A 14,367-nucleotide genomic window follows, 5' to 3' on the forward strand; every position below is an offset into this window, starting at 1 on the left:
TCCCTCTGAGGTTTTGCGGGTGAGGCCAGTGCAAACCTTTGCGAAAGGAAGGCAGTGTGCAGGGTGACAGCTGAGGTGGCCCGTTACTAGGATCACCACGCGCGTCGCTAACAGAAGAACGTGCTCTATACAGAAGTCCGGTTGAAAAGTGGGAGCCCTTACATTTGAGTTTCATATTTTATCAGAGTTCCCATTAAGACTGGTAGAGGAAGCTTGTGGGTTTCCTGTTTCTAAACTAAAGACCTACCTATCAGCTTGTCCGGAAAGTGGTTAGGTCCTAAATGGTGGGCCCTCCAGCCATATGTGTCCACTCCTGCCCTTCCGTAAGTTGTCCCAGATGTGCCGTGTGCGGTGTGTGTGTCCTGGGCCAAATGACACAACCTTCCCTCATCCCTAATTTTTGTCTGGCTTACAGGAGGAGGGTAGCGGTTTTTATCTCGTTGGCTTCTCTCTTCCCAGGGGTGTTCTGTGCTCCTTGATTTTAGAATTGGATAGGTCTCTCTAATATGAATTTCAAAGTGCTTAGCCTGGCAGAAAGGGTTCAAGGAGCGCCCTTTACTGCCTGTCTTCCAGCCTCCTTTCTCTGCAGCCACTCTCCACGGGCTAGCCAGGTGGGCTGCCTATTAAGAAAGGGGTTTGCTTGATCAGGATTTGTGTGTTCTTGGCCTGTGCCACACCCTCTGCCCGGAGTACACCTTACCTCCCAGGCCGGGGGAAGGAGCCTGCCTTCATTTGTCCCTACGTCTATGGCTAGGGTCCTTCCCAGGCACCTCCTTCTGAGCTTTCGAATGGGGACTGTGTCAGTTACCCCTTGTCCCTATGGCACAGCCCAGAGTGGGGAGTGGCTGAGGGCCACTTACTGATACTGTAGTGGGCTCAGGGCATTTTAGTGTGTAGGTCACTGAAGGGTTGGATTTTGTGTCCTTGGTTTTATTAAGGATTTTTCTGAGTAGTAATAATGATAATAATAGTAATATCGGCCTGGTAAGCGGTCCTCTGTGAGAATTTCTATACGGCTCCTTCTCTCCTTCTCTAAGGCTTCCCAGGTTTCTTGGTCATGGCCGCTATTAGGACCTCACCCCGGCATTTCAGAGATGTCAATAAATGGTTCTTCTTGAAGGCCGTGCGCTTTCCAGGACCAGAGAGGCCGAGGTTTCGTTCTCTCTGGGAGGTCTTTTAAGACCTGCAGGTCGCCACTGATGAGAGCTGCGTGGTTGAGACTATTTACATTGATGTGCCTTCTGTACATTTGCAGTCACTGCATGGAAATTTCCACACTGGGTCAAAGCTCTCACCACCTTCTACTTCAAGATTTGGCCCAGGAGGAAGGTTCAGGGAGGTCATCTCGGGAGGATGCGAGATGCATCAGGTGCCATGCGTTTTAGCCTTGTGGCCGGATGTTCACAGCTGGAAAGGAAGGATCTCGCGATGCCCACTGCTCCCACTGGCAGCCGCGGTGGGCCCGGTGGCCTCGCTGACGTTGGTGGCGGGCCACAGTCCCTTTGTGGCAGCAGCCTCACCGGGGCACAGATGCTGTTCTTGGAATTGCACATGTTTAATGTGAAACTTGTCAGGTCGTACTTTTGTAGAAAATGCTTTCTTTCCATTTTGTAATACTAAGTACGTGTGTAACAAGAAGGAGGTTAAGATGAATCAAACTGTGCATGGGGCTAAGTCACAATTTTCTTTTTTTTTCCCTCTTTCTCTAGTTCTTTTAATCAAACAATTCCAGGCCCCAGCACCTTTGGCAGTGTGTGCTCAGTGGGGGGAGGGCTGGGCTGGGGGGGTGGGGGTCAAGAGTAAGAGTCTGCATAACCCTGCTCCCCCTGCTCTTAGGAGCTAGGAAACTGGGTGACCGACTCAACCTCCCTGTAAAAAGGGCTTATCGACAATGATAAAACCTACGTTCTTGGATTAAAGAACTTGGCACATATGAAGCACCGTGCCTGCCATGCACGCGCTGCTTAATGAACAGCCCTTATGAATGATGTGATGTGTGATACAATGGCCTAGAATTGATGGGATGGATCGAAGCCTTTTAGTTGTCATTCTAAAAGTAAGTTTGGGGTAAAATCTTATGCTTTTAAAATGAAAGAAGTAGAACTACTTCCCAGTTGTGGTAAACGTCGGCCTCACTGAGCATCTCCTCGGTGCCAGGCATCGTTCTAAATGCCTCGTCCCTACAGGCCCCGCGTGAAGGAGGAGTGGGGACATGTGTGGGACTTGCCCAACGTCACAGGGCTGTGTGCCTTGTCTTAGACGGAGGGTGCTCATCCTGGGCTGTGAGACACCCCGGTGTGGGTAGAAGAGGAGGTCGGTGGCCTGACCTGCCCCATCGGGTCCCCAACAACCACGTGGGGCATTGTTCCCTCACCACCAATGAGGAAACCGCGGCTGGAGAAGTGTAAGTAACAGGTTCAGAGTTCCTCCCAGGGCCACCAGGACCCCAGGATCAAGTGCAGAGTGACTGACCTTCATGCTCCTCCTCTTTGCCCGTTGTCATGGGACACAGATCCAGTGACCACCCAGGCCCGGGGCCATTTTTAGTGAACTCAAAACATGAAAATGTTTACTGCTTCCAGGCTTGTGCCTTAAAACGTTCTTCCCGGTGAGTTCGAGGTAGCGTCGTGGGAGAGAAATCTGAGGAGTTGGGAGGACTGAGCAGCGCGGAGGGCTGCAGCCAGGTCTCATGACCGGGCCCAGGTGAAACCCGCCGCCCAGCTTCAGGGAGGGCTGAACAGCTGTGACGAACGCACGCCGCACGTGCTCACACGCAGCAGCTGTGCCCACTGGTGCCATCCAGGTGATTGAGAGCAGAGGTGGGCGGTGAGGGGTGAGTTCTGCTGCTTTGTCCCTTTGTCAGCACAGGTTTGGCGTGGGCAGAAGGAGGCGGGGCTTGGGGGTGTGGGGTGGCCGCTCCGGCTGTCTGCGGCCCAGCGAACAGGATGGTGATCTCTGGGAACGCTGTAATTCTGACATTCGCAGGCTCATGGGAACACTGCCCGTGTTCAAAAGTGACTGCCTTGCCCTGGCTAGTGCGCTCAATTGGTTGAAGCATCGTCACATAGACCAAAAGTTTGAGGGTTCGATTCTTGGTCAGGGCACATGCCCAGGTTGGGGATTTGGTCCCAGCTGGGCATGTACGAAAGGCAACCCATCGATATTTCTCTCCCCATCTCTCTCTTTCCCTTACCCTCCATTTAAAATCAATAAGCGTGTCCTCTGGTGAGGATTAAAAAAAAGAAAGCGACTGCCTCTCAGGACTCTGGGCCACCAGGTTTCGTGCAAATGAGTGCAAAGTGGATGTTCTTCCGTCATCATGACGTCAGTGAGCTCGCTGCACACGGAAACCATTCCTGCGGGGAGCCTGCAGCTCCGGAGGGCATTAGTAACTTCACACTGTTTCTTAAGGAGCTCCACTTCATTAAGGATGCCCCGTGCTGCTTGGTTACTTGCCTTACAAACACGCCTGTTACTGAAAGCACAGACAATGAGCTGTGTTTCTAAGAAACGTGCGGCCAGTGTGTTAAAGGTAGATCCTAGTGCACTTTATTTTAAGCAAAATTATCAGAGCATGTGCCACTCTTACTAGTGTATTTTGACATTCTGAGCTTCTGTCAGGGGATATTGGCTCTTTAGCAAACTTGCTATGAGAGGGGAGGAGGGTGCTGTGGCAGTTGAGGGCATAGGGGGCTGATGTCCAGAACCGAATGGTAAGTCTACATGCTAAGCGATGAGTCAGGATACATGCTAAGCGATGAGTCAGGTGAATTAGCCGCAGGAAGAATGCTGACCTTTTAGGGGCCGGTTCCCCTTCCCTAGCTCTGGCGTTGTTTCCCACCCCGCCCCCACACCCCCAGTTCCCCTCCGAGCTGATGGAGAGAGTGGTGGTGGTTGCTAGTTCACGCCTCCAGAAGCCTTCATGACAAGAGGCAATGGTCTCAAACCTGGGTGAGCACCAAGACGACCCCGAGGGCTTGAGAAACACAGGGGCTGGGCCCACCTGAGGGTCTGATTCAGCAGGCCCAGGGCAGGCGAGAGTTGGCATGTCCAGAAGTGTGCCGTGATGCTGACCTTGCTGGTTGACCTTGATGGGACCCCACTCCGAGAACTGCTGAGCTACAGCAGAGAGGAACAGATGGCCACCTGAAAGCCACACCTGGCCCTTTAAAGCTGGTGCCAAGCGCTCCTACGTGCCCATCGGTAAATGAGTGGATCAGAGCACTGTGGCACATTTACACAGTGGAATGCTATGCAGCAGAGAGAAAGAAGGAGCTCCTGCCTTTGGGACAGCATGGATGGAGCTGGAGGGCGTTAGGCTATGTGACATAAGCCAGTTGGTGAAAGACAAATACCATGTGATCTCACTTATAAGAGGAATCGAATGAGCAAAATAAACTAATGAGCAAAATAGAACCACAGTCATGGAGACATGGAACAGACTGACAGCGACCAGAGGAGAGGGGGTAGGGGGATAAGGGTGGAAAGAAAGGGAAAGGGCCAGTCAAAGAACATGTATGAATGACCCACGGACACAGACAACAGTGTGGGGACTGCCTGTGAGAGCAGGGGGTGGGCAGGGTGGAGGAGGGAAAGGGAGAAGAATTGGGACAACTGTAATAGGGCAACAATCATAATTGTTTTTAAAAGCTAGAGCAGGAAATGACCTTGCTAGCCTCTTGGGGAGGATGGAGGGGGGCGGGCCAGGTTCGGGGTCTCAGGATCTCCACAGCACAGCCAGCTTCCCTGGGGCTGGGGCAGGGGTGGGGTGGGGTGGAGGGACGAGGATGCAGGCACTGCTTTGTGTGGGATGCAGGGCCAGGCGCTGGCCTCCTGAGCCCCTTGTGCCCTTGGGGAGCATGTCAGCCCTCTCCCCTCCACGGGGACCCGGGGAAAAGCTTGCTGTCCCCTGGGACATCTCTGTGGTCACAGCAGGCTTCCAGATGCTGGGTAACAGGGCAGGAATGCCTGGATTCTGCAGTTTCTGTTCTTATTTAAGAGAGCGCAGCCTGTATTTGTATCTTAATCTGACCTGAGCACTGTGTTTCAGATAGTTGTGTGTGTGTGTGTGTGTGTTTATACTTGCTGGTGGCAGTATCACCTGTGTGGGGTAAAGAAGATAAGGTTTCTTTCTGCTTCTTTGTAAAACCTATTCAAGCCCCAAAGAAAGCTTTTTGAACTCGAGCACCGACTTGTCCACCTGCCAGCTCCTCTGTGAAATCTGGTACGCGGGCTGGTGTGAAGGGGCAGGCGTGATCCCAGGATGCAGCACTGCGCAGACAGGCAGGGCGGCCGGAAACCAAGAGGTCTAATCTGCTCATTTCTTTCCTTGTCTGCAAACCCTGCTTGTCCCTGGCTAGAAGAAACATTGCTCTCTTCTGGCTAGCACGTCACTGGAAGTGGCAAAGTCATTGGCAGAGGCTGGAGCCTGGGGTCAGCCTGGGGTGGAGAGAGTGTGGCCGGAGCAGATGCAGGGCTCACAGGTGTTCAGGACGGGCAGCCCAGACCCTGAGCGGCCCCTCTCCCCTCAGGTGCCAGGTTCCAGCAGGATCCCACCTGGGCTGCTCACTCAGTATTTGGGACTGTACTTGACCCTGACAGAATGAGGTCGCCCTGGCCCCAATCCTCTGCACCAACAGATAAGACACTAGATAAGGCAGTTGACACAGATAGAGCTTTGCCAATGAATCAGTGTATCTAAAACACCTCAAAATTTGGCCCTGGCTGGAGTGGCTCAGTTGGTTGGAGCATCCTCCAATGGTTGAGGGTTCGATCCCCGGTCAGGGCAGCCAGGTGACATGTCTGTCTGTCTGTCTGTCTTTCACCCTCCCACCTGAAAGCAATGAAAAACATGTCCTTGGGTGAAGATAAAAGAAATAACTGGTGTCGTAGGTTTGATTCCCAGTCAGGGCACATGCCTGGGTTGCAGGCCACAGCCCCCAGCAGCTGCACATTGATGTTTCTCTCTCTCTCTCTCTTTCTCCCTCCCTCCCCTCTCTAAAAATAAAAAAAAAAGTCTTAAAAAAAATAAAAGAAATCACTGTGCGGTCCCCACTGTCTTTTTGGTAAAGAACTTCAACCACTTCCTTGTCTCGCAGCTGGCAGATTCTGAGTCACAGGGGTCATAGTTCATGAATTTTAAGAGTGACGCGTGGAACGCGGAGGGGTCCTAATGGCTGGAGCGTGGACCGGCCGCGTGACGGCTTCTCGCCTCCGTGTGGAGGGGCGGGGCTGTTTACGTGGCATCTGTTTTTCTATCACAAAATAACCGGCTCCCACAAAAAGCTTGGGAAATACCTGCTGAGAGCTGACAGTGACCTTCACCCTGGGGGAAGCACTTTCACACGCAGAATAACCATAAGCAGAGAAAGCCCCCAGCTGGCTGATTAGACTCGAGGTTCAGAAGGTTGTTGACCTGGCCGGAGTCTTCCCAGGAACAGCCAGTAGAAACCAGAGTGTGAACTTCACCACTTCCTGAGTCACTGGCGGAGGGTGGCCTCCAAGTAAGAAGACCCTGTGCATGGCGGGTCCTGGGTCCCCCATCGTTGCCCCAGCTCTGTCCCCCAGGTGGCCCCTGCAGTGCAGGCCTGTGTTAGGGTCTGAGTGTCCGGAGTAGAGAGCCGTGTTCCCTGGACCTGTGTTCCCGGGGCTGCCTCCGCCTCCCCAGGGAATTCTGGACCCCGTGCTGTGTGCCCGAGTGTGCAGGATGAGGCGACCTTGCGGGTCAGAGGGCTTTTGAAAGTCCGTACATGAAAGGACCAGAGAAAATGGGGTGTACGTAACAACGTAGGCCTTTCCACTGGCTTGTGGGGAAGCCGTGGGGCTGGGGATTTTGTGGTCATGAGAGTTATAAAGGAACCAGGATAGGGCACTCTTCTCCTGTTGATTTAAGTTCAGTCCAAATAAAGGGCTTCGCAAACGTGGGAAACGGAATATGTAGGCCCCAACTTGCTTCACAAAACACCCTGGACAAAGCGCTGTCCTGGAGGGCGGGGTCCTTTCCTCTGCAAGCCGTGGTTTGCAGAGAACCCTGCCGTTGGCCCAGGTGACAGGAAGACCGCAGGTGGCATCTCAGACACGTAGACTGAAGCTGGGCCCCCCTTGTGTGAGGGGGGCGGGGAGAGGCCCAGGAGGCTGGGTGCAAGAACGGGAGTCCCGTTACAGGCAAAGGAGAGAGAGCCGCTCGGGGCTGGCCCTAGGCCAGCTGGGTGGGTGAGGCGTTCTCGGGGCCGCCCTGTGGGAGAACCAGGCCACTCGAGCATTTATTTACCTGTTTGTTCCTCAGCCCCACCCTTTCTCGAAGGCACCTGCACGTCTGCGTGTCTCGGTGGAGCTCTGACGTCTGAGCAGACGGGGCAGCACGAGACGCCCTGAAGTTAGATCAGGGACAGCGGCCCTCGCTCCACGGGACATGCCAGAGAGGCCAGGGCGGGTGGGGGGTACCCGCGGCTGCTGTGGGCAGGCGAGGGGGGTGGATCGGCGACACCACGGGTGCCGCTGTCTGCTTCCAGGTCTGGGAGACGGCAGCAGCTGAATTTGCCATCCGAGCGGCTCAAGGGAATAAATGCGGGGATTTTTACAGAGGCCACATATGTACATCTGAGGCAGTTTCTTAAGGGGAAGAAATAGTCATCGACAGATGTAAAATAGCTTTTAGGGGGAGTTATTGCTACCGAGACATTGTTCACTGGAGGTACCGGCAAACACGAGACAGCCGTTCTGATAGACTACCGGCCAGTGAGTGTTTCCATCGAGTGACCTCAGTTTGGGACAGGAGAGCAGACAGCGCTGCCGGGGTGCAGAGGCCGCCCCGGTCCGCCGCAGCGCTTCCTCCTCGAGATAAAGGGATGAAACGTAACCCCGGAACCTTTTAGTTTCTTCTTCATCATCTTGCCTTGCAGAAAGCCTGACAGGTGGTTTCAAGAATCGATGGCAGGTGTAGAAATGTGCACCTGCCCGTTTATATACAAGCAGGACGACTGTATTCATGCGTGAGTGTTTCCTAAAGTTAGGGAGAGCCCTCCAGGGTCCGTAGAGTCCACTCTTCTCGTCTTGTAGATTAGAAATCAAGGCCCAGGGTTTTTTGTTCAAGACAAACTGGATTTTGAGACCAGATCTTGTTTTTCCCATATCTAAATTCGTACCTTACATGCACATACTTATTTTATTCTGAACAGGAAGGTGGTATCTTTAATTCTGTTCTCAATACTAAAGCCCTGTGGAACCAGATCAGGGTAAATTTTTTTTTAAGATTTTATTTATTTATTTTTGGAGAGGGAAGGGAAGGAGAGAGAGAAAGACACACACACACACACACACACACACACACACATCAATGTGCAGTTGCTGGGGGTCATGGCCTGCAACTCAGGCATATGCCCTGACTGGGAATCGAACCTGTGATGCCTGGTTCGCAGCCTGAGCTCAATCCACTGAGCTACTCCAGCTAGGGCAATAAATTTTTTTAAAAGCAAAACATTACCATTACAGTAAAGCCACAAGATTGTAAACTTGACTGTGATTTAAAAACTGTGTCAGGGAATAGCTATCATTCATTTCTTACTGAGGTAAGAAAGGGTAGCTATTGCAAACTTTTGAGAAATACTATCTAACCGACTCTTTTTCTATTTCTTGGTGAGTTTGCTTCTTTTTCCATCTCAGTAATTCTCGTAGTGGAAAATGTTTGAACTTTCCCCCCATTTTCATTACGAGGGATAAAGGCTCACGCTGGGCTAGGATTTGGGGGAGTCTGGCGCCTCTGGCCACGTTCTGCAGGCTGGGCTGTGGGGTTGTCTTGTCTGTGGTTGACCATCCCCTCTGTGAGAGGAGGGGTCCCGATGAGGATGCCCACAGGCAGGATGTGAAACTCCACCTCCAGCCCCCTGGCTGATGGGTGCAGGGACTGCAGAGAGGGAAAGAGGGGAACATGGTGGGGGGGGGCTGTGAAGGTGGACAGCTCTCTGGCCGCCCCTGCTGAAGACCAGGCCTCTCTGTGGCACTGGGAGCCCCTCATCTGTGATGAGGCTCCCCATGAGGCCCAGAGGAGGAGCGTTTGGTGTGGTCCGGCCACCTCGGTGCATGCTTAGGTGAGAGGGCAAAGCCAGGGTCAGGACCCCTTTGCGGCCTCCGCCTGCAGAGCTCCACTCCACGTGGTGACTCGTTTGTCTGTGACAGTGACTTCTACGGCACATTCACCCCAGCGGTCAGCCCGGCATTGACGTTTGCACAAGCACGACATGAGCCTGCTTCTCAGGGGGCACCCACGCCAGCCACCCCCGCTCAGCCCCCACAGGGAGACCACAGCCTTTGGTGGGTGCAGCCCACGAACAAAAGCCATGACTGACCCCGGCGTCACTTTAGAAACTGCCGCCCCTTCCCACAGCAGCTTGCTAAGGGAAGCCCGGGTGAGCGAGCCACTCGCTGCTGGAGTTAGAGGGAGAGGCTGCTTATTATTTTCTGCGGGTCACCAGAACCGGGCGTCGCAGTTCCCAAGGGGCCCGGTGTGCTGTGAGCTGCTCTGAGATGCATCTGCTCCAGTCCCTGTCATTGGGCAGCCAGCGGCGGCGGGGGCAGGGGTGTTTCTATAACAAGGAGCATGGGGAGCGGCTTGTGGGTCGGAGGGTGTACTTCTCACGACTGTAAGGGAAGGTGACGCCTTAGATATCAGACAGAGGGGACCTGTACAGTGCGGGGCTCGGGTCTGCCCTGGATGGCAGACGCCTGGGCACACGCTGGCAGGAATTTCTTTCTTTCTTTCTTTCTTTCTTTCTTTCTTTCTTTCTTTCTTTCTTTCTTTCTTTCTTTCTTCCTTCCTTCCTTCCTTCCTTCCTTCCTTCCTTCCTTCCTTCCTTTCTTTCTTTCTTTTTCTTTCTTTCTTTCTTTTTGACTCAAGAATGTTTCATGGAAAGAAAAGGAGGCTGAAGGGCAAGGGACGACTGGATGAGTTAAGAGCTCTGTGGATGCACGCAGGACATCCGGTCCTCAGCTTTCGGGTCACCTCGCTGCACCCACGCCAGGAGCCGCTCTGCCCACACTCAGGCGGCAGCCCCGGCCTTCGGCGACCGAGGGGATTCCGCTTTGGGGGAAGGAAAGGCCTGTGCATTCTCCCAGTCCTCTGTCAGATATTTCCCGCAACAGTGGACTGAATGCACGCTCCTGAGCTGAGCTGGCCACAGGGGTTGATGGGAAGGAGGCTGGTGGGGGAGGGGCTGCCCAAGCTGGCAGAGGCTCACGGGTGGCGGGGTGCAAGGGCCAGCTCTGGAGGTGAGCAGCAGTGGTCGGGGAATGTGGGCTCCTCTCCTGGGCCAGTGGGTGGCCTTGGGTAGGTCGTTAACCCTCTCTCAGCCCTCATTTCTCATTTGCAAAACACAGAGAAGAGCCTGGTCCCCAGCTTGCTGAGAGGCATGTGGGGGAAATGCAGGCAAAGCTGGCACATTTCTGCCTCGTATCCCACAGGAGCCCGTCCAGAGCCGGTGGGACTGTCCTCAAGGGCACGTTTCCACAGATGAGAGAATCTGCACCCCTACCCAACCGAACCTAAGCTGCTGTGTGTCCCCAGCACCTTGGGGGTGTCAACAGGCACCATTTCCCTTTAAGGCGCTGCTAGCGCACATAGGACGTGCCGATGGTCAGTCGTCCCATTTCTCCGGGACTTCCTGGCGCGTGTTCTGGACTAGAGTCAGCTCACCCCGGGCGAGGTCACAGGGCAAGCAGCAGGCTCCCGGGATTATTGGGGCGCACTTTCCCATCTAAGGAGCGTTCCGCGGGCACAAGAGTGTTGTCTTCACTTTCTTCTGAGGGAAGAAAATAACTTTTTTCCCCTTTGGGAAAAATATAGTCCTCTGTCTAAAAGTCAACGCCCCTGGGGTTATGCTTAAGATTCCAAAACGATTACCCACAGGCATAGTGGGAGGGGCTTCCCAGGGCCCTCACCCCCCATTTCTGACCTGGGGGGGGCTGGCTCTCAAGGAAGTTCAGTTCGGGGGAGTGTCTAACTTCGCATGCACGTACAATGCGTGCATTTCTCTCTCTGTACGCCCGACGTCAGTAACGTTTGCATCAGACAGGAATCACTCTGAAGTATACAGAATGCTCATTTTGCTTGAGATTATGTAAGGGTTTACGGGTGACTTTTGCACATCCGTGCAGGGATACCCGAGGCCCCTCCAAAATGCACCGCACAGCAGTTCTCGACCCTGTGGGCCGACCTCAGGGACCGCCTGAAGAGCTGAGCTGCCAGGGCCTCCTGGGACCTTCTTGCTGACCCAGCAGCACTCGCTGGTCTGAAGCCCGAGCGGCCTGTCGGAGGCCATGGCTCAGAAAGAAGCTCCAGCCCAATGGCGGTGCCCGAGACGGTGGCTGTGACTCTGAATTCACTTGTGCAAAGAGTTCACCTTCTGTTCGTGAATTCCATAAACTTTTTTTAGGTGACCGCTGCAAGCCTAGTGCCCTTTTACCTATGGGACGTGGTGATGCAGGAGACAGTTCTGGTCACATCATTGTGGAGCGGACATCCTGGGGCCTCTGGGGGCAAAAGCAAGGAGAGCTGGGAGGAAAACGAGGTGTGCGTGGGGCGGTTAGCACGTGTCCAGGCTTGTGCCGGGCACTCAGTCTGTGGCCGGCGGGCTGGCCTTTAGGAGGAGAGGTCTTGCAGGACATCTCCTGTATTCCCGCCGTTACGGAGCCTCAGGAGCCTCAGGTCATTGAGATTCGGGGCGGCCCTTCCCAGCTGGCCCTGCAGGTGTCACACCCACGCGCTCCCCACCTTTCCGTGTCACCCTGGGAACCGCTGCCCCCTCTGAGGCATGAGTCATCAGCCCCAGGAGGCCTCGTAGCTCACTTGACTGGACCGCGGATCTGTTTAGCCCCAGGGCTCAGGGACAGACTCTCTGTCCCAGTCTGGTGGCCGTAGGGGAGGAGACCGCGGTCTGTCCCCCACTCTGCCGGCCTTTTCCCTGGCAAGGGCCGGATGCTCCCCTGGCTGCCACACCCGTGGCTGTTCCTGGCTTCCCGGCTACGGGCATCCCAGCCTGTGACCTTCCTGCAGCCACTATTGTTATCTGTGTCCCAGTGTGGACCCCAGCCCCAAGGGCCGGCGCCAGGTGACGTCAGAGCGAGAGCAGTGCCTGTGGGCTCTGCCCAGAGGGAGCGGCTTCCCGGAGTCCCAGCAGCGAGGCTGCTTTCCGGTCGTCTCGACCCCTGTGCAGGCTGCACGTGGCCTCCAAGTGGCCAGCGGCTATCTGCGTAAGGCATCTGCCGCGTCAGGCAGCTCCGGGTTTACGAGGGACCAGCTGGGGATCAACCTTGAACTTTGAGAAGGAACAGCTTGTAGGGCGTTTGCTCGGGAGTAACCCTGCTCTGGGCCTGAACCCACGAGAGGCCGCTAACGAGCAGATGTCTGGCGCGCCTGGCATTGAACGCTCCCTCCGTGATGTCAGGTGGGTCCCCTGTGGCCCCGGTCCCAGAGCTCCGGGCCAACACAGCTCCATCCTGCTTCAGGGGCTGCTGCACTGGCAGCTTGACCTTGCAGGGGAGGGGGCTCTGCTGCCCCTCGGCCCTTCTGTCTGTCTGTCACTAAAGGGCTGATGTGTTCCTCCGGGTCCCTGTGGGCCCCCGTCAACTCTCACCGGCCGGTGTCTGCTGACCTCGCGTCACGGACCTGCCGGTGGCAGGCGTCTGGCTCACGGGCCGTTCTGCGCTGCTCTGCCCCACTCCCTCCCTCTGTTCTCTGCCCCTCCCCCTCTCCCACCGGGATGACCCGCGCGGCCCTCCCCAAGCGGCTGTCACTCTCTGTAATGAGCCAGATCTCAGAGCCGCGGGCTTCCTGCCTTTGTTTCCGCTTCTCTCTGCCTGACTAAACAAGGCCTTGGGGACTCCTCATCTCAACCAAGGTGGCACCTGGTGACAGGTTGGGGGTTCAGGTGACTTGTCTGGGAGACACAGGAGCACTCCAGACCCTGGCTGGGGCTTGGACGCACAGAATGGTTTGGGGTCTGGGGGGCACCCCGCCTTGGCCTGGGGAGCCAGCAGGCTCTGGTGGGGTGCCAGTGGGCTCTGGTGGGGTGCCCGCCTCCTCTTCCCATCAGGCCCCGCCCCCTCGTGCAGCAGCTGACACATGGCGTTTGCACGGTCCTGGTCATTCAAGGGTGCGCTCTGGGGCTGTTGCTCAGGAACCAGGAACTGTTTCTGAATTAGGCGTCTTTGTGCACGAACCCCATTTCTTCGGTTTTATTTTTTATCGCACATCTGAACAGTATACTCAGAAAAACCCCAAAACCCCGAGTGGCGCTGCTCAGGGTGCATAGATGATTGTGCTTTTACGGAGCGCTGGGATGCAGACTTGGCAGAAATTCCAAAGCAACTTGGTGTGGCCCCCAAATGACAAACTTCTAATTATAAATTAATTAATAGAGAGTAATGATTTATGAATAAATCCTATGTGAATAATTTATATTTGTATAAATTATAAATAAAAATTCACAAAAGAAATAATACATTAGTTGTGTGGTTACCCATCCTGGGGGCCTGGGGCGGGATCTGCTCGGGCTAGCTGTGGGGGCCAGGACGCGTCCCCCGGGCCCCGGACACCCGAGTCCTCATTCTGAAAGGGGCATGGTGGAGCCCTCGTACCCTGGATAGTGTGTGTGAGAGTGCCTTGCACAGTCTGAGGCATCGCACACCCACCGGTAACTGCCGTTGCCGTGACCCAGGAAGCACTCTAGAGGCGACTGTGGCCCCCGGCCTGGGTCCCGTGGCCAGGTGCACCAGGAATGCCAGGTGCGCCATGCGCTTGTCTGCGTGGCACTGGGGATGAGACCAGCCGGTCCTGCGACAGTTGGAAGGAAAGTGAACGCCCTCTGCTGTTTTGCAGGGTACAAGACCCTCCTGAAAGGCATTTCCGGGAAATTCAACAGTGGGGAGCTGGTGGCCATCATGGGCCCTTCTGGGGCCGGGAAGTCCACGCTCATGAACATCCTGGCCGGGTACAGGTGAGCGCGCCCCCCGAGGAGAACCAGGTCCTCACCTGCTGTGGCGTCGTGACAACAGTACGGATAGTGAAGCCACTTCCGTCCGTCCCACCTCCTCTTGTGGTTCCTCTGCACAGGCTCCAGTGAGGTCTGGGGGATGGCGGTGGGGGCGGGGGGGCGGGCAGGTAGCCTTAAGAGGCTTTGAGTCTGTGCGGGAAACAGCTCAGGGAAGAAAGTAGCATTGAAAGCATCAAAAGGTGGCTCCTGGTCCCTGCACCACGGGGTGGAAGTGGACGCTGCACACTCAGCACTCGGTGGGGGGAGGCGGCCGTGGGACAGAACGGCTGGGGCCCCCGCCGTCTCCCTGGCTGAGCCGAGGCGCCCAGGAGAGCCTCGGGCA

At 55.3% G+C, this 14,367-nt stretch overlaps 1 protein-coding gene across 2 annotated transcripts in view; it reads left to right on the forward strand.

Annotated features, from left to right (window-relative positions):
• The window catches only part of ABCG1 (ATP binding cassette subfamily G member 1), a 49,728-nt gene that overhangs the window by 16,448 nt on the left and 18,913 nt on the right, over positions 1-14,367 (forward strand). For both annotated transcript variants that reach the window (XM_028504512.2, XM_028504513.2), the window contains exon 3: positions 13,871-13,988. In XM_028504512.2, coding sequence (XP_028360313.1) covers positions 13,871-13,988 — 118 coding nt within the window. The remainder of the gene's footprint in view (positions 1-13,870; positions 13,989-14,367) is intronic.

This window comes from Phyllostomus discolor, chromosome 2, assembly GCF_004126475.2.
Source record: "Phyllostomus discolor isolate MPI-MPIP mPhyDis1 chromosome 2, mPhyDis1.pri.v3, whole genome shotgun sequence".
Taxonomy (NCBI): Eukaryota; Metazoa; Chordata; class Mammalia; order Chiroptera; family Phyllostomidae; genus Phyllostomus; species Phyllostomus discolor.